Source organism: Rhodamnia argentea, chromosome 10 (genome assembly GCF_020921035.1).
Source record: "Rhodamnia argentea isolate NSW1041297 chromosome 10, ASM2092103v1, whole genome shotgun sequence".
In the NCBI taxonomy this organism is placed as follows: Eukaryota; Viridiplantae; Streptophyta; class Magnoliopsida; order Myrtales; family Myrtaceae; genus Rhodamnia; species Rhodamnia argentea.
Window position 1 is genome coordinate 11,218,008 of NC_063159.1, and position 22,947 is coordinate 11,240,954.

The window sequence follows — 22,947 nt, forward strand, 5'->3', positions numbered from 1 at the left end:
CATTTCTTTCCCTTTTTGTTTTCTTTTTCCTTTTTCTTTTCCCTTCCCCAGCCAATGCTCGCCTCGGGCGAGGGCCGCCTAGTCCGCCGTCAAGCGGGGGTCACCCTCAACGGATGCCGGCCTTGCCGGCCCAAGCAAGGCAACCCTCGACTCAGAATTCATTTTCCCTCTAGAAAAGTTGTTCTCTCCAAGGTTTCGTGCGCTGGTGGTGGCGTTGATTGTGAGTCATGGGTTGTGAACAAAAACGAAAAATTTCACGGGGTGAGTGGCGAGTGTAGGAAATGGAAGCGAGAAGTGAAGTTATTGCTTGGGCAGAGAGAGAGAGAGAGGTTAAGCTTCACTGGCTTAAAGATGGACGATGATTCCACGGTCCACATATTTCGTCACGCCTATGCCGTTGGGCGAGGCAACCCTCGCCCGGGGCGGCAAGGCCGACATCAGGTGAGGATTGCCTTACCGGATTTGGGAAAGCCCTCACCCGCAAGGTTGCCTTGCCACATTTGACGAGGAAAGCCCTCACTAGACGCTAGCCCAAGCAAGGGCGACCCCCTCTCGACGGCGGCATGGGTAGCCCTCGCCCGAGGGGCAGGGGAAAGAAAAAGTAAAAGAGAAAATAGAAAAAGAAAAAAGGGAAAAAGGAAAATAATTAAAATGACAAAAGATGAAAATGTCATTCGGTCAGGCTGTTTTTTGAAATAAGGTTCACTTCGGATCCTTATTCGAGAAAATCAGAGCATTTCAAGCTTTTATTTAAAATTTTCCCTAAAGTTTATTTTCTTTCCTTACCAGAAAAAAAGAAAGAAGAAGAATAAAAACCCATAAATCTCTGTCCATCTAAAAGGTAATCGTGATTTTGTTAAGCAGGGATCCAGCGTGTATTCATGGGCCGACGAACTGTCGAACCACGTTGCCCCTGCAAAATGATTTCTGGTTTTTAATGGTGCGGTGGACCTGTCAGATGCCCCTCCACCTTGGGCAACATTTGCCTCTCAATCACCGTTCCCCATCTCCGGCAACAAGCCCCCATTGAACTGGCTCTCAGGATAAAGAAATCAATTTAAAAAAAAAAAAACTTTCTGAAATTTTTTTTAAAAAAAAATTCACGTCATCGTCGGCCGTGTAGGACGACCAATGTCCATGTTAGCGTTTTTGGATCAAAATTGATCGGGTGAATTGAATTGATACCCATGTAAAAATGCTTAAAATTAAGTTTGTCCAATTGAAAGATTCATCATTTTTTAATCGGTACCAATATAATGGGTTTAAAATTTTCTTAGTATTTATTCCCTAAATGTTGGGGACGTGACTAACGTTTGCTCTTTCAATCAACTCCGTCTTGGGGTTCGTATTAGGGGTGAACATGGACCGAATGGATAGATTACAAATCTAAAATCTGAAACCTATCCTGTTATAACCGGTTCCTAATTTTTGGAACCTAAACCTACTCTTTTTGCCATGGAACTTATTTTGGAACCTATCTTTTTTTTTTGGTCCAGTTCCGTGGTCTATCCGAGACTCTGTTTTTCTTTTGTTTCTTTTTCTGCAACAAGATAATATGAATAGTAATAAAACGATTCAAAGTAAAAAATGAATAATAAAATTCACTATTCGCTAAAAGCAACAATCTCTAATATGAGCAATAGAAAGTACAACCCACAAAAAACAGACAAGATGAGGCGAATGAGACTAGAGTTTTTTTTTTTTTTAATGGTAGCTAAAAACGAATTCCAAAATCGGTCCGATTTTCAGGTGAGTCTTTACTTGAACTCAGGAACTGGAGTAGTTAGAACCTGTTTCCGCACCGACTTGAACAGAAACTGACTATCGAATCTATTTTTCGTGTAAATCCGATGAGATTACACATTCCTAGATCATGTGGGGAAGGGGGGAATGGGTTAAAAGTTGCACGTTCTGATGCCATTGCCAGGCCGACAGGACGGCGAGGGATCGCCCGTAGTAAACTGGGGGCTTTGTCTTTCGTGACGTCCTCAATGGAGAAATGGACAACGAAATGACCAACTGGCAACCCCACAATGAATTTTTTGTTGGGTCTTTCTCCTCGTCGAGGCTCGTTTTTTAAAAAAAAATTAAAATCCTTAAGGGCACTTCTCTCCAGTATAGTCTATAGCATTAAGACGGATTTGTCCCCGACCCTATCTCCCTCGTGCTCTTGCCGCGTCATGCAAATCTCTGGCCAATCACTAGTCGAACGGTCTTGAACCTCTTTTAATCTAAAAATTAACTCAAAAAATGTCATTTTTCTTCACACTTAAAATCTCTCCCTCACATGTCAGTCTTACATCGGAGCAGCAACAACCTTCTTTAAGATTAGGTCTAAACTTATTGATAAGTTGAGTTATGATATCATTGTTAGATGGTGTTGAACCTCTTACCTTAAAACCAGTTCAAAGAATGAGGTTTTTCTTACACTTATATGAACTACCCGTCCCTGCTTTACTAGTAACTCCATGTCTCCAAGCTCTAAACTCTAAATCAAGGTTACCAGCACGACGATGGGAGTTTGGCCGTCCACCGACGTCACCAGAGAGAGCATGACGCCACCTCTTCCTTTCAAAAACTTCTCGCGTGCGAGTAAAAAATGGGCCGACGGGCCCTTTTGGATCAGCCTTTCGAGCGAGCGCTCGAAGCCCACAACACGATATTGGTGGTAGGAAAACAACAAATGTATGAGATCCAACGGTCCGTATAGTTTTCCTCCGCGAGTTTTGTCCAAATATGTTATTTCCGCGGTTAGTTCGTGTTTCGCCGAAAATGGTTCGTCGACAAAGCACCTTTCACCGAAGGTTGGATATCTGGTTTTTTTTTAATGACTTGGGTTCTGTGATTTATTCAGATGGGAAACAATGTGTGTAATACGGATTGCTAACTCTAATTAACTTGAAAGAAATTCAAAGAATAGAGAATTGCATATAAAAATAATAAATCGGTAAATTGAACCGCAAAAATTGGATAAATGTTTTTGATTGCGGATCTGTTGCGACTGATTCCAATTGGAGGTTTATGGACTCGCACAAAATATAACTGTTCGAATGCGGTTATCTTTCAAATTATAGGCCTTGACTTGATTCCGTTCAAATGCACGTTATCCATGCGATAACCTCTGATTCGATTCTTACTTAACATTCCTCTGCAGTCTTCACTTCCACTGCTGTAATCGACCCCTTGCCGTCACATACCGGCAACTGTCACCGTTCATCGATAACATCATCGGCCACATAACGTTATCGCACATTGATAACCGGTCTCGATTGACCAACTTTCCATAGATAAACAACATCGACCATGTGGCGTCATTGTACGTCGATAACTGGTCCTAGCCGATCAACTTTCATCAACGGTATCATCAGCCGCGCAACACTGACTTGCATCAGTCGCCAACTTGTGATCGTATTTATTGGTTGCTCTGTCGACAACTCGATACGAACTTCCACCGATCCATAAAGCTTGGGTTATTTTCAATTGGAATCCCCGTATTAGCAACTTTCTAATCTTCCAAACAGAGCCCAAGTTACTAAGTCCTGATTAAGTGAAATTCGATCAGAATCACGCTGGGAATATAAAGATAACCATCAGAAATTAAGAACATTGATTTCACTAAGCATGACAAGTCGACAACTTTGTTCAGATTATAGTACATCTGCTACCACTGCGGATGATCCGTGGATGTTCTATACATAAAGCAATCTTATTCAGGATGACGGCAGGATCTAGATTGGGGAATAGCTATGGTCGTCTTCGACAATGGGCTGAGAAAGAACGGTGAATATGACAAAGGTCCCGAACAGTACTGTCACGACCGCGGTGAAGTTGACGAGCAAGGCCTCGGAACTGAACTTCGCAAGCCCCGAGTTCTCAAGGAACGTGAGCTTCTCCAAGAAGCCTAGCATCGCATTTCCGACCGCCAATATATACACAAACAACCCGAACAGCACGTGCCACGGAAGCGAGTCGTTCCTCAGGGTGCTCGGTCCTCCAGGGTAGAAGAAGATGATGAACCCATATATCCACTGCACATCATCTCCTTAATCTCAGATAAGGATGATCAACCACACGAAAAATAAGATGACTAGGAGATTCCGGGCACTATGACGGTCTGTAAGTACTTGGCAACTCCAGTTTCTTAATGTGCACTCCCTCAGTCACAGCCGATAATGCCGAATTAGTTGTATCTATATCCACTTTGTGGGTCTAAGGCCTTGAAAATGTAGATAAACATAGCTTCGAAGAGATCAGCAAACTCACCTGAATGCCGTAGAGGACAATGATGGTGATCCCGAGCCAGGAGTGCAAGCTGTAGAGGTTGGCAATGGAACTCTCATTGTGATACTTGAATGCGGCAGATATTCCAACGATGCCGAGTACCAAAGCGATGGCGTGGAGCACCATGTGTATCACCTTCTTCGTTTCCTTCCTCAGAGGCAATGTCTTGTAACTTATGATTGCTGCATTTTTAGTGAAAAAAGGGACGATTCTGACCGGTGTTAGCCCGTGGTTTGGTCGCAGAACCGAAGAGTTTACAAAAAAAAATGGCGAGACGGTATGTTGGCTCGATTCTAAATTACCTTCACCTCCGATGATGATCAAGCCAATAAGCATCAGCACGGGATGAATCTGTCATCAACGAGCACAGGCCTCGTGAAAGAACTTTATAATAGCGAGAGGAATGAAATGAACGGTTCATAACAGGAAGGATAAAATCATAGAAACAGTGAAACCATGAGATGGGAGAAGACTCTTCGAGATGTGATAGTAAATCAGCAACGACAGAAACAGCCCGTCTGCGCGACATAGCGCAAAACAAATTAATAAGGAAAATCCGAACACGACACCACGAAGTAAATTTAGGGCGCATCTGTTTCGCGAAAAACGAATGATTTGAAATATATTTTCTTCAAAATGATCGTTTGTATCACTTACGAAAATTTTCATCAAAAATTAGTTGGCAATAGAGATGACGGTGATATTTCTAAATTATATTAGGGATTTCAGGTCAGTAAACTTCATTTTTTTTTAAATTAATCACTTTCTAAACATGTTGATAAAATCATGGATTCGCAGGATCCGTCCGCACTAGCAAGAACAGAACCCAGAAACAACAAATCCAGCAACCAGACAAGTAGACATATTCTAGGACTAAGTACAGCCAATTGATTACAGGTCAGATCTATCGTTTTCGACACCAGACAGGCGAAAGAGAAGCCCGTGAGCCTTGGACCGATCGTTCTAACTTAACACAAGATGGGTCCAAATCGGGATAAGCATGTGGTGGCCACACATTCGGTTTTGTGCCTGGATATTTCCCGTGATCGTCGTTTGAATACTAGACGGGAACGTGGCTACATGCACATCGCAATTTTGGGATTAAGTCATTGACTAGTGTTGAGCGCGCGCTACGTGCACAAGTGCAAAAGATTTAGGACCCAAATTAAAATTTTTTTTTTAAATAAATCATTATTATTTTTTATAATTCTCCCTGCGGTTTTTACATCCAAACCATCACTTTCTCCATTATTATACCTAAAGGGGTACAAAAATCTTTTTGGCATTGTTGTGTATACACAGCAAATAAGCAAAGAGGACAAAAAAATAAAGCAAAAAAAGGAGAAAGAAAACGATTGTCCGGAATTCGAGATAATACCATGTGATGGAGAAAACAAGGTTGGGAACATGCGAACGCATCCTAAATGGAATGCACACCAAACACGAAAGCGGTAAGGCTGACGGGTGGTTGCGACGGGATTGGAAAGGTGGGTGAGCGGTGCTCCGCTCATAGTGAAGATAAATTCTTAAAAAACGTAGATTTTTATTTTCTGTGAATCTGTTAATTGGTATACCAAACATAAACGATCAAATAGCGAAAATTAGTGATTTGGGTTGGGTTGGGCTGCTAAAGCCCGACGCCTTAAATTTTTACCTTGTAATTGGCTCTCTAAATGTCCTCAAATCTTGCGGGATCTTCTATATCCAGAAGCCTATCTATCTTGTCATTCACCTGATATAATTGAACGGCCTTATAATAAAAAAAACCTCCAACTTTAGCATTTGTGGCAATTATATTCAAATTTTTTTTTGTCTCATAAAAAACCCCTCAACTTTTATTTTTGTCCCAATTCTATTTGTCTAATATCCAAAAAACCCCTCAATTTTAGCATTTATCCCAATTATATCCATTTTTTTTGTCTCATAAAAAATCATCAACTTTTACTTTTATCTCAATTCTACCATCGTCAGTCTTCCGTCCATAATCACCATTAGTTAATCCTGCATAACTCGAGTTTTCTCGTTAAACTTACCAATGAATTTTCGAAATTTAGAAACAATAGGTTTTAGGGACGACGAGAATTTAGATCATTAGTTCAAGTATCTCCATGTCTAGCTATTTTTTGAACTGTTGAGTGCGGAAAAGAATACAAAACGTGCCGTCTTGAGTGATTCTATATCTCCCTGCAATATGTAGGGGAAGCAAACTACAGAATAGAAGTTCAAGAGTTTTTTCATGTCAGCTTTACTAAGGTATAATTCATTAACAACATGAAAATGTCACATAGAATTAACTAATGGTGATTATGGACATAAGACTAATGATGATAGAATTATGATAGAAGTAGCAGTTGGAGTTTTTTATGAGACAAAAAAAGAGTTTTTGATAAAATTGGGACATATCCTAAAGTTGAGGATTTTTTTGGTATTAGGCCAATATAATTGGGATAAAAGCAAAAGTTTAGAATAGAATTGAAACAAATGTAAAAGTTGGAGATCTTTTATGAGACAAAAAAGAGTTTTTTGGTAGAATTATCACAAATGCTAAAGTTAAGAGTTTTTTTTTTTTTTGGTATTGGGCCATACTTGAACTAACAAAAGTCCGTATTTTTTCGAAAAAAAAAAATACCGAAAATTTGTGAATAAATTTTCAGCCGTGCGTTGGTCTGATGAATACTTTGAAAAATCGAAATGCTGTTGATCAGATGTGGTGCGCTCATTAAAAAGTGACTTCACATGTGCTGACATGGCATCCATAGCATCAGATCCCCCATGGAAGTGATCAGAGAGATTGAAATCAAGCAGATTCCGAAATGCATTATTAGCCCAAAAGCCAAACGAACGGACGAACAAGAAGGAGAAATCGAAAAAATCGAAAGATGGGAGGGGCATTGACGTAATTTCGGTGCCCAACCACGAAGCGACGAAAACGCAACAAACGATCAAACCAAACATGTCAATTGTACAGTCGCGTTCGCTAGCCCGAGGAGAGAGAGAGAGTCTCTCTTCCTCGTTCAATGAACAGCGTTACGCAGGTCGGCGATTATTTCAGCAAAACAAAACATAAGCGACTCCGAAGTCCATGACAGAGAGAAAAAAAGAAGTTTTTTTTTTCCTCGCCGGCGGCAGCGCACGGAGAGAGAGAGAGAGAGAGAGGGATCTTACGTTGAAGATGAGACTTTTGTTGGTGGCTTCCCAAGCCAAGCCGCCCATGAAGTAGATGCACCACACCAGCACCAGCACCGCACCTGCGATTCCCAGCAGCTGCGTCACCACCGCGAACGGCGTCGCTTTGAGCCCTATCAGTGCCATCTCTCTCTCTCTCTCTCTCTCTCTCTCTCTCTCTCTCTCTCTCGATCGATCGATATCTGTGTTGATTGGATGAGACCAGAAGGCGGAGTGATGAACGAAGGGGCGAGAAGCGAATGCCCCCAGGACTTTTTATACTGTTCTGCGACTGGGTTTGGTCGTGTTCTATCTTGTTGCGTCTGTTTTTCCTTACCAGTTGTTCTGGAGGGCCAACCTTGACCGCCCATCAGTCGTATCTCCCTATTCCTTGAATGGTTGCCACGTCACCCTTCCCCCTTTTTGTTGTTTTTTCCTCTCTGTTTTGTCTAAAAAGGTGAAAATCATTCTTCAAAATTGTCGGGGGGAAATGAGAATAGGCCAATGGGCCTCCTGCCAAGAGCTCCTAAGTTATAAAAATTCAATCTTTTTTTTTAATAATCGAGATTTCCCACGTGTAATGAATTATTTTTCGGGGTGATGGAGATTTTGTCGATACCACCAGGTAAGTCTCACAAGACGTGATCGCCGAGAGTCGAATCTGAGACCTCATCAATTTAACTGCCTAAAATAAAAATAAAAATAAAAATAAAAAATCAATCATTTATAAATATTTTTTAGTTGAGAGGAAAATTTCGACTGGGGCTTCGATTAGGGAATACCAAACTCGAATGGCAACTTTGAAATATCTCTGCGGGAATTGCTGGTGTCCACTCCTCGGAATTCGGCTGGAAATGGGAAAGAATTTGACGGGGTTTGTCATTTTCTGCAATTATTCAAAAGAAGCCGAGACCAAAATGTCTTGTAGTCGTCGCTTATCGATGGCTTAAGTCACCGGTGACATCATTAGAATTTAGACTGGCCCATCGGATTTTGCTTTTGATATGTGTAATATTCCCTCAACTCTATAAACGATCCTGCAAGATTCAGAAGCTTAAAATCACGAATTTTTGGCCGGTTATTAGTAATTTTTATTATTCAGCGAGTCCTTTTTTTTTTTTTTTTTATGTATCTTGGCAACTTCATAAGTGTAATTATGAATGTATGGAGTGGTACAAAATTTAGTAGCATTTTGCCTGGCACTATATATTGCCAATGGTAAAAAAAGAAAAAAACTTTTCAAGTGTAGCCTTATCGACGGTCAATAAAAGATTTAATAGTTTAAATTCTCAATCTGAAGTGCATAAAATCATGTGTGAATCTTTATTTATTAAAAGTGGCGTATATTATTGAACTTTGCTAGCATAACAATTTTTGAGTGACGGTAAGAATAACGGTATGTTATGAGTCACGAATTTTTAAAAGTGTGGATTCCACAATAATTATTTATTATTTATTTTTTTATTTTTTGTGGCGCAAAACAGATTGTCGGCATTATATAATCAATTTCCTACATTATTATTGTTTCTAAAGTTTTCGATCCATTTTTTTTTTTTTTTTTTGGTATTGTAGAAAGAAAAGATATCCTCCTTGGGAAATTTAACAAAGGACCCACCTAGACAAGGGGACCAAGAACATTTATTGAGATAGGTGTCGTTCCAAGTGCGCTCAGATTTGTTCCTATGCTGGTGATCAGAATCTTCCAGTTGTGCTCCTTAATCAATCCAATGAAAGCTCCTCCTTCTTTCATTTCAAACTCATCTGTTTTTTTTTTTCCTAAATAATATTTGTTGCAGAAAATTGGCATTTCGGGCGAACTGCTAATTACTTATCCTGGTAGTAATATTAACTGCAACCGGTAAAGGATGCCATTTCATTCTTCAATTATTTGATCGATATTGACTGTATAGAGCGCTGGACATTGATGTTCATTAGGCAAATTATCTCGGGATTCCAACTGTGACATCAACGAATTAGTTGAATGAAGTTGGTGACATTGATTTGATTTGCTTAGAAAGCAGACGTGTCAAAATGGGTCAAAAGTCATATCTTAACCCACATTTAAGTGTGCGGGGCCGTAAATTGGTTGCTTAACAAACTTAAGTGGGTCATAAATGAATCTTTTAATAAGTTAGCGAGATTTTAAATGGGTCCTCTTACCGAGTCATAAAAATATTTATGGAGATAGGTGGTGTTCCAAATGCTCTCAGATTTGTTCTTATGCTGGTGACCAGAATCTTCAAGTCGTGCTCCTTAATCAATCAAACGAAAGCTCCTCCTTTTTTTTTTTTATTTCGGACACATCTGCTTTTTCCTAAATAATACTTTTGCTGTAATTTCCGAAAGCAACCGGTGAAGGATGCTTTTCATGCATGGAAATTTACCTCGCTGATTAATATCTGATTAATTATCTGATTAATATTCACTATAAAGAGCATCGGACATCGATGTCCATTGGGTAATTTACCTCGCGATTCCAACCCTGACACTGGCAAAATAATTGAATGATTTTGAGCAGTGAGCAATCTCAAGACCTTTTCAACCACACAAGTTTGGTTTATTAAGAATCGAATTTGTGCCCAAAATTCAATATTCCGAAGTTTTTTAAAAGCATAATTAAACGTGCTTAGCTCTTACCACAAGATAGTTGTTTCGCTACAAATGTAACGTTTTTTTAAAAATATTTTTCGGAAATTCATTTTATAGGAATAATGACAATATTTTCCTTTGTTTGGCTGAGATCTAAAAATGAACTAAAAAATATTTTTTGTGTTTGGTAAGGAAAATCTCATTTGATTTTCTGCATCGTCGTTTGGTTTGAAATTGCTGAAATGGACCCGTCCATCCTATTGCATGGCCGAGCTAAGGTGGACGATTTTGTAATTTAAAAAAAAAAAAATGGTCCAAAATTTTTAATAATTTTGATTTTTTTTTTATAGTTCTGATCTTATGCGGCCCTTGGTCTGCTTGCTGGTCGCAGGCCCAAAACAAAGACCCATCGGTGATAGTTGGACGTGCTCTAGATGGCCTGGATTAATGGCCTCGATCGATTCGGCATGATGAACGGCCCGCTCTCTAGCTTTCCTTGGCGGTGAGGTGACAGGACGAAATACATCTGATGACGAGACGTGGAAAGGCTCTCCTCCAAACAATCACGAAAAATTTAGGAAAATGACTCTGCACTGTGAGCTCAAGATCCAAAGAAACGAGATTGAAATTTCAGTCCAGCCAGGGGAATTTGTTTGCTTGAAATTAAGGGTGATCGATTCTCGCGTGATCCAGTTTCCACTTAGAAATCGAAAATTAGATCGGACCAGGTGGGCTAGTTCTCGATTCCAAAATTGGGAATCGACCCACCTGGTCCTACAACTAGACCGACCGGTCCGATTCTCTGGTGGGCCAATAGAACTAGTGGCATTTTTTTTTTAAAAGCATGTAGGCCACAATCAATTAAGAAAGAGAGGGCGTGAGTGCCTGGGGTTTGTATATGGAGGGTCCAAGCGGAGGATGGCGATCGTGATGTGAAGGTTTGTGAAGGATTATGGCTTTTTACAGATTCATAAGAGAAAAAAAAAGGAAATCGGATCGGTCCGGATGGTCGGGGTGGACGGTTCCGCACATGAAATCGAAAACCGGACTAGCGCCCTGGGAATCGCCCAAAATCAGCCGGTTCTGTCCAGTCCGGGTGATTCCCTTTACTAAGCCCTACTTGGAACAACATTCACACTCTAGATCCTACGTCCATTCTATGTACCATGTGAATGACCTAACAAGGCCCGAGCGCACCGGGAGTGATTTTGCACAATACGGTTGTGCCACCGCGATGGAGCCCAACAACCACCGTGGAAAAGAGAGGTGCGAAGTGGGCCCAAACGACAGGACGTTTTCGCTGTCAAGCTTTGTGGGACCACCAAATATGGCCGCGCAATTTCGAAGGTGGTTGTGGATGGGCCAATGTGCAAGCGGAATAAATTTGGTAGCCATTAAAGCATTATGTGATGGATCCGCTGGTACGTCGGAGGATTAGCCAATCAATGGAGGTGGTCCTTTCCATGGCATTGATCGGAAGAGCTCCACGTCCATGCATGTTCTGCATGTGATGTATTTTTTTTTATATAATTTTATGCTCAGGTTCTGGGTTTAATAAGTGGGATTAGATCTAAGTCAAAAGATTCAATCCAGAGCGTTAACTTCATGTTGTGAATGATTAAATACATCGTGGATGCGAGGTCAAGTCACGTGAAGGCCGAGGTGTCGCTGACAGTGGGGCAGGTTATTGAATATTTCAAGCAAAGGGTCCTTTTGATCCACCCAACGTTGTCGAATCAATAATACATCCCCCCAAAAAAAAATGTTACTATAACAAATTGAGTGTACAAAACAAAATATGGAAGTTATGGAAAATGGGGCATAGAGAAATCACAGCGAATGATAAAATAGTGAAATTTCTCAAATGTTTCCTTTTTTTCTATGTCGAATTAACCACATGACAATTGGCCGCCATTGGAAATGAAATTTCCGTTTTTTTATCGGAATTTGTATTATATCCTAATTGGGTCTGAATGTATCATCTCGTCCTTGAGAGATTTTTCTGCTCTTGGTTTTTTTTTTTTACAACAACGAAGAAACTCACGTTATGTAAACCCGAATCGATAAGATGTCCTATTAATCTTGTGGGTAATTTGACGAGGAAAAGGTACTTACTCAATTTCATTGGTCGCAGAAGCCCTAGCACATGCATTGCTCTCAAATGGGCTGTCAGTCGATTAGAAAAACTAAGGGAAGAGAGAGAGAGAGAGAGAGAGAGAGAGCACGTGCGAGACCTACCATGTGCAATTTTCACTCATTTAGAGAGCAACTTGGCTTGGGTTGACTGTGAATCAGGCAGGCAAATTCTCGACGTGAACTGTTTTACACGCTCTGCTGCATGACTGCACCATACTTTCACATATGGTGGAAAGCTGAAAGGCTGAGACCGGGAGTTAAGAGGATGGTTTTGGACCACGGGTGATTGGATCCCCACATAAAATGCAACCAGGCTTGCCATGCCACAAGAACACACACACCTCGCATCCAGATCCACCATCAGCAAACGACAAATTCTCTACAAACGGTCTTATCCACTCTTGCAAAGATGATTGGTGAGGAAGCCGCTTGTGGAAATTTCTTTCTCACACCGCCATATGACAAATAAAAGAGCTCCTTTTTCAGAGAAATTGCAAAAGGACTAAAGGATACATGCCTTGGATATGTTAGTAACAGTCTCACATGTTATTAAGCTGTTTTTTTCACTTAAGTTCACTTTAGTTAAGTCTTAATCATACCCATAATCAGGGAAAAAAAAAAAAAGGAGTAGGAAGGAGCACTTTTTAAAAATTCTGAATAGTACAGTCGCCCACATTGTAACAGCCAATTCCATAATGTCATAATAATTAAAGAGCCATCTCTTTAGGTTAGTGCCTCGCTTTAAATGAGAAGCCAGGAATTTCTTTTCTTTGCTGGTAGTGGCATACCCATCTACCCAGCACATAAAAGATAAACTCTTTAGTGACACGGCGAAACCTTCACAGGGGAATCAGATCTTGAATATATTAATACATTACCTGAAGTAGATGCTTTCCTGTGTTATCTGACGACGCAGCTCGACCGAAAAGAAACATCTTTTACAGGGAAGAGAGTGGGAACATGGCCATGGGTGTGTAGGGCCAGGACTTGATGACCATAATAGCAAAATCGAACTAACACCTGGAAAACTGCCGTGCTGTATTCTTTTTTGGTTGGTTTAAGTGTTCCTGTTGAGCTTCGGATGAGAAGCTTCTTTTCTTGTTTTAGGCAAGGTATCTTTTCGCCTTTAGCTGGGTCATCATTGATTGTCCCTCATTCTAAAACTCTCTCCAGCTCGAGTCTTCCCAATCCACTGCATTGCAGAAACTGAGTTCAACCGAGCCGGAGGGCAAGCCCTTACTCAAAATCTCAGACTGCATTTCCTCTCCTCTCAGTTGGAGAGAAACAAGAAACATTCTTCCTTTGGCTCTTAGTGATGGAATATTTCAGTTGCTTCTGACAAGAACAGCATTTGCTGCTTCTTTTCGAAGCACAGCAATGACAGTGGCCCTCCAAGGAAACTCTATTGAGAGTCAGTAAAGTGGGAAGGTAAGAACAATGTTCAAGTCAGGAAGATGGAGAAGCGACAAGAACAAGATCAAAGCTGTCTTCAAGTTGCAGTTTCAGGCAACTCAGGTACCATAACTCAGATTATCTACATCTTTAGGCTGGGATTGATGTTATGAAGCTAAAAGCAGTAACTTTGGCAATTGAGAAACTAGGAAATTGAGATCATCGGATCTGAAAAGTGGTGAAATGTATACTGTTCCAACGGAAAGTAGGCAGTCTTCACAATTCATGCATATGGATCTAATTTGCATTTTCACATTGATCGCCAGGTTCCCAAGTCAAAGAAATCTACCTTAACCATATCTCTGGTGCCTGACGATGTTGGCAAGCCGACAGTGAAGCTAGAGAAAGCTGCTGTACAGGATGGAATCTGTTCTTGGGAGAATCCTGTGTATGAAATGGTGAAGCTCATCAGAGAGTCGAAAACAGGGAAGCTCAAAGAGAAAATATACCATTTCATAGTTTCAGCGGTGGGGAAAAAGCCACATTCATCTGTTCCATTGTCAACTGTGATCTTGTCAACAAATACTGAGGCTTGAACATCTTTCTGTTTTTCCCCCAGGGGTCATCAAAGGCGGGATTTCTTGGAGAAGCTTCAATTGATTTTGCAGATTTTGCGGCAGAAATTGAACCGTACACTCTCTCTCTGCCACTAAAGTTTGCAAACTCCGGAGCAGTTTTACATGTGAGCTCTTGTGTGTGTATGTGTGTGTCTTATGCGCATTGACAAGCTGGGTAACGTTTGGCCTAGATTCTATTTTACTTTTGCCCGCATGTAGTATGTTGTTAATCTCAACAAGGACTTGAAAATGCATCTACTTATCTAACCAGAAGGCAATTGCTCACACAGGTGACGATCCAGAAGGTGGAGGGTTCAGACCAAAGGTAAATTGTAGTATTATCTGTCAATATTTCTTGATCATTCCAAAGCTATTTGTTTTCCTTCACACGAAATAAATCCGGAAATATTCCACCATCCTCAGGGAAATTGAAGATGAACCTCCACTATTTTACAATGAGGGATCCCGGAAGAACCAACTGAGCATTCTCAGTGCAGAAGATGAGGACCAGCATACTTATTTCGAAGTAAGGTGTTCTCATCTCTAACTAAAATCAAGGCCCCTAAAGATTTCACAAGGAGGAATTTCTGTGTTGAAGATGGCCAATCTTTTGCAGTTATTATTATTATTTTTTTAAGAACCTAAAGTTGCTCCTTGACTGCATTTGCAGGATGGGTACTTAGATGAAAGCATGCCACCTCTTGTATCATACCCCGAACCACATGCTGTGGAGCTTGAAACTGAAAATAGAAGCATCCCTCAGGAACCTCCTATTAGACAAAGTTCGATGCCTCCGAGAGAATCAGCTGCTTCAGCAGCAGCATCAAACAATAAACATAGACGGTCCATCACAGAGTGGTCTCTAGGTTCAGCTTCAGATGGAAGCTTAACCGATTCAGTAAATAATGCCGATGAGCAATTAAGAAGAGAGAGGTTTCATAAAGAAGCTTCGGATGCAACAATTGAAAAACTCAGAAGTGAAATTGATAGTTTAACAAGGCAGTCAACACTATCAGAACTGGAGTTACAATCTCTCAGGAAACAGATTGTGAAAGAAACCAAAAGGGGACAAAGTTTATCTACCCAAATTTCAAGCCTCAAGGAGGAGAAAGATGCACTCCAAATGGAATGTGAACAACTCAGGTCCTGCTGGATACATACCAAAGAGGCGGAAACTCCTGGCAAACTGCAGCTTGAATATGAGGAGACAAAAGCCCAACTACAAGCAATAAGACAAGAACTTGATCATGAAAAAGACTCGAATGTCAATCTCCGGTTGCAGCTGCACAAAACTCAAGATTCCAACTCCGAGTTACTTCTAGCTGTAAGAGATCTTGATGAGATGTTAAAGGAAAAAAATGCAGAGATGTCTTATCTTACCAGCAAGATCAATGAGAATCTTGAAGAGTCTCGGAAAAGCAATGGATGGCCAGAACGGTGCATGAAGCGAAATGATGCAATTCAAGTGGACTTGCTGGAGCGAAAGATAGAAGACCAGCATGATGAGATAGAGTTGTACAAGAAACAGAACGAAGAACTGGAGGCACATTTGGAGCAGCTAACCTTGGACTATGAGATCTTAAAACAGGAAAATCACGATATAACTACCCAGCTGGAAGAACAGAATCTACAAGAAGAGATGAATGAACAGGTTGAGCGCTCAGAGTCTTCAGTTCATATCAGAGAACTTGAGGTGCAGATAGAGAAATTAGAATTGGTGGTCAAGAGGCAGGCACAAGAACTTTCAGAGTCATTGATTTCCATTAATGAACTGGAAAGCCAAGTTAAACATTTGGAGAAAGAAATAGATAAGCAAGCTAAAGGATTTGAAGAAGATTTAGAAGCCATGACACAAGTCAAAATCGAGCTGGAACAGAGGGCAATACGAGCAGAGGAGGCATTGAGGAAGACCAGGTTGAAGAACGCTCTCACTGCTGAAAGACTTCAGGAGGATTTTAGAAGGCTTTCAGTGGAAATGACATCTAAATTTGATGAGAATGAGAAGCTGGCAGTTAAAGCATTGGATGAAGCCAATGAACTCCGCCAGCAAAAAGAAATTTTGGAAGAGATGCTTCAGAAAGCCAATGAAGAGTTACGCCTGAGAAATGATCAGAATGAAGTGAACGTTCAAGAGCTTTGCACTCAACTTGCTCTGAGAGCAACAGAAATGGAGCATATTAAAATGGAGCTCAACAACAAATCCGAGCTACTTGAATACATGCAAAATGATGATAAACAAAAACACGAGGCTTCCTCAAAGGAGATAGAAACTCTCAAATCTGAAATAGAGGGACTCCGAAAGGAGAAGGATGACATCAAAGAACTGGAGGAGCAAAAGGCCAAGCTGAGAGCTGAAGGGGAACAAGCTGAAGTAGAGATGTTCATACAAAGATGGAATGAGGAAAGAGAGAGTTTGGCAAAGAAATTTGCTTCGGAAAAGAAGGATGCAGAGGTGGCACTTAAGGAGTTGGGTGCTGAGAGATCCTCGAAGAAAGAGAAAGAAGAGATGATTGCATGCATGCAATCCAAAATGGAAAACCTCACAGCCCAACAACAAAATTTAAAGCACATCTTGCAGAAAGAACAGAAAGAGAAAGAGGGCCTGACAAAGCGGCTTCTTCAACTACAAAGAGAATTAACAAGGAGAGAAGAGGAAATCACCAAAGAAAATGGTGCATTTACCTGCAACTGTGGTCAAGCTGCATTCGTAGATAGAAACACAACTACATGCGATTACCAATCAACTGCACTTTGCATTCCTGAAATGCTTGCCATCTTAAGGGAGAAATTCGCATCACTTAAGGTAATATTTTAATCTTTAGCAGTCATGTATATGATTGAAAGTCCTCTTCCTAATCTTTCAGATATTTATACAAACAATGTCACAAATTCCTGATGCACAGACAGTTATCAAAAAAGAGCCAGCCACCTCTATTTGATCATATACTACTGCCCACGGTTTTTTCCTCTTGGCCTAAGTGCCAAGACCACATTTAAGTCACATCAAATACTTCTTTTTACATATCAGTTGGGTCATCATCTTTCCATTATTTTGGTGGTTATGTTTGACAGTTCAGTTTGTCTGACAGAACCAAATCGAACATGAGGACAGGGGAGCAGAAAAACCAGCTTGGCTAGGAGATGCGCAGAACCTAAGAAACATCATTGAAGAACTATGCAAAACCATAGAACAGCTAGAGGTTTGTCACTTATCTGTTTGAATTTCAATCGTAAATCACCATACAATGCTTTTCCTTAGGCAATCAATCTGAGCCTTTTCTGCTTTTCAGAGGTGTAAGGATGTTGGTTCAGCTGGCAGTTGGCACCTAGAAAAGAGAAAATAAATAAATTAATTAATGTTACGCAAATTGTTCCTGGAAGGGGGAAAGTGCCCTTCAAATATTAGGCGCAGTTGTTACTATGAAACTCCCCGTTAACTAACTTTATGAGACTAGCACACAGATTCCAGTCCTAGGCATCAAAATTATGATCAACTGCTTTGGCTAGAAATATTCCAGTCTAAATTGTTCCATATTCCGTTTACTAGATTCATCTAAATAACAGCCTGTAACATCCCCATTCGCATATCTGCTTCCATAGCATTTCACCTAAATAAAGAATTACACGTTCATATCTTGTTTGTGATTTACTTCACAGGATGTGAAACATGCTGGTAGAAGCAGCAGAAGCCATCGGAAGTCAGGGGAAAGAAATGAAACGGTTGATAAATCACAGCATATCAATGGGAAACCCATGGTCCAAAGTGAAGATAACTGCAATGACTTGCGTGCTGAGCTGACAGTACTGAGCGAAAGGAACAAATTAATGGAGCAACAATTAAAGGAGATGGAAGAAAGGTACTCAGAAATAAGTCTTCGATTTGCTGAGGTAGAAGGTGAAAGGCAGCAACTTGTGATGACCATCCGCAACCTAAAAAATAGTAGGAAACACTAGCAAATGTAAGAATGTCAAGAACTGAGGAAGAATGCAGGTAGAAACCAGAGCCCGTGTGAAGCTGTTGACGCTGAGGGATAATAAGACGAAGTCGGCACTGAAATCAAATCCTACATGTTGGGTAGACATTCTTACAAAAAAGGATCTCTTGCTCTTCTCATCTCAGATCACTGACATATCAAGAAGCAGCAGAAGCATTTGATCTATTGTACATTACATTCATAATTGTGGCGGTAATTCTAATACCCGGGTACCTGGCGCAATATTCGCCTGCGACAATGCTTTCTTCTTTGATGGGTACTCTCTCTCAGAGTTCCAGCATGGTCTAATACCTAGAGCCATTATTACTCAAAGCATTGTGAAAGAGGAAAAATAACAATTAGGATGTAACTGGAACAAATGAATTGTAATTGGTTAAAGCAAGAAGCGGAGCAAACCAGCCTAGCAAATGCCCTGCTTAGCAAAGCACAAGTTGTGGGTTATCGATAAAAGTAATAACATCAGTTTCCGGAATAATGACTGCTAAAGTACCCTCACATAAAACTCCTACTCAGCAACTCGATCAGCAGAGAAAGTCTCAATCGGATCGACACACGCACTCACAACAGATCTGGCTAGTTAAGTTTCAGCCGTCCTAGAGCGATTCTAATATCTACAATTCCAAACTGAATGATACCATGCACCAGCGGCGTCCTCTCCCAAAACTATACCTAGTTCCTTCTGAAATTTAAGCATGTAACATTTCGCGAGCAATCAAGCATCATAATTCTCGAGCATAGATAGCAATAACGAAATTCACTGACCTGCTTCTATCTACCGCGATAATAATGGCCTGTCTCTGAACCTCCATTTCCGATCGCCAAGCAGGAAATCAACAGAGAAACCTCGAGAGACTGCGGTCTCAACCATAGGCCTTGTTGTTTGGAGAGGGAGAGATCGTCTTCACTGTTCCGTACATTGCGATTTGCAGAGAGGGGTTTTAGGTGGAGTGATTCGAATTTGGCGCGAACCCGGAGCCCCGATTCGAATTATGCAGAGAGAGAGGCCTTCACTCTTCACTCCTCACTAGCATTTGTTTTTATTTTTTGATCGAAGGCCGGCCAAGGCCGCCCCTGCCGGAGAAGTTATTTGTACCGTACTGGTGAAGAAGTTACCTTGCCCCGCTCATTCTCTTTTGGGGGTGTGACGATGACGATGGCCGCATATGGAGCACGTGCAATTGTCCATGGCGAGAAAAAGGTTCAAATTCGATTCACCCATCCATTTTTTTTTTCGGTCGGATTCACAATTGAAACGTCGAAATCCTTTTACTTGAGACATTTTACCAATGGTGGTGCAAACAGTCTCTGTACCACAAGAAGTTGTCCGAAGTGTCGAGGGCGATCGTGAGTCACGGATTCGTGACGTTAGACAGGACGGATAATTGGCCACTCTCAAACGAATCCCCTCGCTACGTGGACTCGTGCTTGGACCGTCGTCGGTTTCCAAGTGGGACCCGCAAGTCAGCGTCCGCCGACAGCCCATGTCGGAGATACGTTAAGTGAAACCCCCGATCGTAAATCTGCTCGAGCGACCAGATAGATAGATAGAGGTTATCCTCTCTGCTTCCTTACTGGAACCGCCGCACCACGGCCCTCTCGCCACGTATCGACAAGCCACCTACACGTGTCGCGTCCCTGCGTGCCACTTCTCTGAGGACGACACTCCCGTGCAGAGGTGGCACGCAGCGGGACTGGGATTCCCGCTGCGTCCCATAAACATTCCCACCAGCCATCGTCTCTATCGGAAGCATATAATATGACCAACTTATCAAACAGTTTTCTCTGCGAAGACCTCTGTTTTTGACTGCGTTTCTCTGAGCGATAATGGATTCCCAAGTCGCACATCCTCAGGGCCAAGGTTACGAGCAGGACCCCAACGCTCTCGGCCTTCATTCTGGTACATTCAGAGAAAAGCTGACTCGGTTCATCTTTCATCTTGCTTCTCTTATTTCCATTCCTTTTTTTTTTTTTTTCCTGAGTCTGGTGATGTTGTACTTGGACTTTTAGTTGTGGAGGGGGGAGATAACGAGCACCACCATGAGAAGAAGTCGGTCCTGAAGAAGGTGAAGGCCAAGGCTAAGAAGTTGAAGGACACGATCACGAAGCACGGCCACGGTCACGGCCACGACCATCCTGAAGGCCATGTCCCCGACGATCACGACCTCGACGAGGAGGATGACGCGGAGGAGGAAGTGGTTGAGGACCCAGAAATCCTCGGAGCCCCAGGTAAGTCTTTTTGGGAACTTCTGCTTAAATTGAATTATGCGGTCGTGTTCATTATGTGATTAGCACTAGATACTCCGTTGGAAGAATCACTAAAAATGGGAATTTGATGCAACAGTATTTGAGTCAGTCGCGATCGCGAGCAGTGTCGACGCTGGAAGGTCCTTAGGGACGGGAGAGGACCGTGGAACTCCAACCGATGCCAGGCGGGAGGAGAAATTTGGCAAGCCGGGGTTCAATTTGGGAAGCACCGGGCTGACGAAGGAAGAACTTCTTCGGGTGCCAGCAAACACACCACAGTCCGCAGCTCCTACTGGGGATCCCGGGACGACCCAACTTTCGGATCCGACTATAACTTTTGTGCATAGGATGGGTGAGGCAGAGCGAGGCCGACCGACGGTCAATTTGGCAAGGCCTGGTGGGTTGGAGGACCCGCAGTCACCCAGGAGCAGGAGAGAGCAATCGAACTATCAGACCAAAGTCACCGATCCTACTGCTTCAGGCAAGTCAGATCTTCAATGTCTGGAGTTTTAGATTGTCATATTGAACAGTAGCAACCAGAATAGAGTACCAGGTAGTTGGCTTGTTCGGTTCGGTTCGGTTAATGGTAAATTGGGAGTGAAAAGCGCTATAGCACTTAGAGTTGTTGCTTAGGGTCTTATGCAGATGCTGGATCTTCACAGGGAAAAAGCTTTTCGATCAAGTCTTAAGTATACTAAGAGCCAATTTGATATTTTACAAACCGGACTCGAGTATATTTGAGGAGTCGGTCCTAGCACGCTTTAGAGATAGAATCTATTAATAAAGAAGGGGGGTTTTATGATGATAATTGGCTCTGAATTTGAATATGAATTTTTGAGCTCTTCTCCTGTCAGAATCCGCCGAGAATTGCAATGTAACTTTGTACATTGTTGTCGTTTAGTAGTAATCAATTCAATGCGAGTATTAAGCTGTTTCCCATATAGGTGGAGAGGAAGCCGATGTTTCACCGGTCGTTCGTTCCCTTGGGAAGATGACGGTGCATGACGAAACAGAGCCAAAATCAGGGACAGATCAGAGCTTACCTGCCGAGACTCGCACTTATATCTCGAACATACCCACTGGGACGGGAAGGCACGATCAATTCTCTCCTGAACCAACATCCATGGATACCGATACTGCTTCACTGGGAGTAGATGTCACGAAGCCTGAGGCTCATCCTGGTGACCAAACAGAGCACAAACCCTCTAGTCTGGGCAGTTATACGGAGAAATTATCCTCTGCTACATCCGTGATTGCTGAGAAGGCAGTCCCGGCAAAGAATCTGGTGGCTTCGAAGCTCGGATATAGCGAAAGAAAGTCCCCGAAGAGCTCTGATGCTACCGGAAGTGAGACACACACTCATGGTGAAAAGCCTCCTGATCAGAGCAGCTACACTGGAAAAGTCTCATCGGCTACTTCCACAATTGCAGATAAAGCAATGTTAGCGAAGAACATTGTTGCAGCGAAGCTTGGCTACAGTGAGAAAGGCGACACGACCACCTCTCACAACACTGGTGGCCCCAATTCCGAGCCTCAAGCACATCAGACCACCGCAGCTAGTGGCCAACCTCCGGAGCAGAGCAGCTACACCGGAGCAATCTCGGCAGTAGCTGATAAAGCAATCTCGGCCAAAGAGACAGTGGCGTCTAAGCTTGGATACGCAAAGAAAGAAGGGGAGACAGAAACTCTCGGTCCAGGCGGAAATCAACCTGCCAAGGAGCAGGGAAAGGGCATAGCGGCAGCAGTGACAGAGAAGCTGAGCCCCGTTATCTCGAAAGTCACCGGCTCGATGACAGACCAGCGGGCAGAGGCACCGGGAGAGGTGGCAGGGGCGCAGGCCCAAGATAAGGGGGTGTCAGTGAGGGACTACTTGGCAGAGAAGCTGAAGCCAGGGGAGGAGGACAAGGCACTGTCGGAGCTAATATCGAGCGCTCTGCACAAGAAGAAGACTGAGGCGGAGGCAGAGGCAGACACGGCAGTGAAGGTGACAGAATCGGAAGAAGTGAAGAAGCGGCTGGGGAAGGATGAGGAAGGGCAGTTGAACAGTCCGGGGAAGCGCATTGTGGACACTGTGAGAGGAGCGGTGGGCTCGTGGTTCAGCAAGACCGACGACTCGAAGGCTTCGCAGCAACCGGCCCGCCACGGTAAGACCAGCCTGTATTCAAAACTTTGCATTGCTTTTTCAATTTGTCGTTGGTTTGGGATTGGTTTGGTGTGATTGGCGATTCTGGGTGTGTTCGTTTCTTGCAGACGAGAGCGAGGCTGTTCCTTCTGCTGCAGATGAGCCGCACTGCGGCTGAGAGGAGGACGTCAGGAATCGAGCGACTGATGGAAGAAGAGAAGGGATTCTTCGGCGCCCCAAGTGTGTGGAAATTTTATGAGCCTCTTCGGAGGTTGTAATTTGCGTGGAAAATAGTGTGTTTGGGGAACAGATCACTGGGTAAATAAAGGCTAATAAAGTTTTTCACTACTAAATGAAATCTCAATATTTCTTGTTCTTTTCCAAATCAATTTAGCAACTTAAAGAC

At 42.4% G+C, this 22,947-nt stretch overlaps 3 protein-coding genes and 1 long non-coding RNA gene across 6 annotated transcripts; 3 read left to right on the top strand and 1 right to left on the bottom strand.

Moving 5' to 3' along the window:
- Positions 1-3,647: 3,647 nt before the first annotated feature.
- On the bottom strand, positions 3,648-7,720 carry LOC115742683 (transmembrane ascorbate ferrireductase 1). 2 transcript variants are annotated; one of them, XM_048286046.1, is made up of 5 exons: positions 7,644-7,720; positions 7,447-7,611; positions 4,584-4,632; positions 4,264-4,463; positions 3,648-4,028 (listed from the first exon to the last, which is right to left on the bottom strand). In XM_048286046.1, exons 2-5 carry the CDS (start codon positions 7,591-7,593, stop codon positions 3,729-3,731), a joined length of 696 nt encoding a protein of 231 aa, XP_048142003.1. In that variant the 5' UTR covers positions 7,594-7,611; positions 7,644-7,720; the 3' UTR covers positions 3,648-3,728. The 2 variants fall into 2 exon arrangements, with proteins under 2 accessions (XP_048142003.1, XP_048142002.1); XM_048286045.1 differs by having other exon boundaries at positions 7,447-7,617; positions 7,648-7,672.
- On the top strand, positions 7,278-7,629 carry LOC125316759. Its single transcript, XR_007199843.1, has 2 exons — positions 7,278-7,384; positions 7,420-7,629. It is a non-coding gene; the product is annotated as an uncharacterized LOC125316759 (long non-coding RNA).
- Positions 7,721-13,216: 5,496 nt separating the features above from the next.
- On the top strand, positions 13,217-18,356 carry LOC115742679 (interaptin). Its single transcript, XM_048286044.1, has 8 exons — positions 13,217-13,686; positions 13,890-14,090; positions 14,183-14,305; positions 14,471-14,505; positions 14,604-14,706; positions 14,851-16,983; positions 17,270-17,380; positions 17,838-18,356. Exons 1-8 carry the CDS (start codon positions 13,609-13,611, stop codon positions 18,132-18,134), a joined length of 3,081 nt encoding a protein of 1,026 aa, XP_048142001.1. The 5' UTR covers positions 13,217-13,608; the 3' UTR covers positions 18,135-18,356.
- Positions 18,357-19,906: 1,550 nt separating this feature from the next.
- On the top strand, positions 19,907-22,795 carry LOC115742680 (low-temperature-induced 65 kDa protein-like). Of its 2 annotated transcripts, XM_030677116.2 has the most exons (5): positions 19,908-20,072; positions 20,183-20,401; positions 20,517-20,900; positions 21,364-22,563; positions 22,670-22,795. In XM_030677116.2, the coding sequence occupies exons 1-5, from the start codon at positions 20,000-20,002 to the stop codon at positions 22,717-22,719; spliced, it is 1,926 nt and encodes a 641-aa protein (XP_030532976.1). In that variant the 5' UTR covers positions 19,908-19,999; the 3' UTR covers positions 22,720-22,795. The 2 variants fall into 2 exon arrangements, with proteins under 2 accessions (XP_030532975.1, XP_030532976.1); XM_030677115.2 differs by having other exon boundaries at positions 19,907-20,072; positions 21,364-22,780.
- Positions 22,796-22,947: the final 152 nt, after the last annotated feature.

Coding starts and splice junctions, on each gene's coding strand:
- LOC115742679 (XM_048286044.1), top strand. CDS start 13,609: ATGTTCAAGTCAGGAAGATGGAGAAGCGACAAGAACAAGATCAAAGCT. Junction 13,687..13,889: donor TGCAGTTTCAGGCAACTCAG/GTACCATAACTC, acceptor ATTGATCGCCAG/GTTCCCAAGTCAAAGAAATC. Junction 14,091..14,182: donor ACCATTTCATAGTTTCAGCG/GTGGGGAAAAAG, acceptor TTTTTCCCCCAG/GGGTCATCAAAGGCGGGATT.
- LOC115742683 (XM_048286046.1), bottom strand. CDS start 7,593: ATGGCACTGATAGGGCTCAAAGCGACGCCGTTCGCGGTGGTGACGCAG. Junction 4,633..7,446: donor ACAAAAGTCTCATCTTCAAC/GTAAGATCCCTC, acceptor CGTTGATGACAG/ATTCATCCCGTGCTGATGCT. Junction 4,029..4,263: donor TTGTCCTCTACGGCATTCAG/GTGAGTTTGCTG, acceptor GATGATGTGCAG/TGGATATATGGGTTCATCAT.
- LOC115742680 (XM_030677115.2), top strand. CDS start 20,000: ATGGATTCCCAAGTCGCACATCCTCAGGGCCAAGGTTACGAGCAGGAC. Junction 20,073..20,182: donor CGCTCTCGGCCTTCATTCTG/GTACATTCAGAG, acceptor TTGGACTTTTAG/TTGTGGAGGGGGGAGATAAC. Junction 20,402..20,516: donor AGAAATCCTCGGAGCCCCAG/GTAAGTCTTTTT, acceptor TTGATGCAACAG/TATTTGAGTCAGTCGCGATC.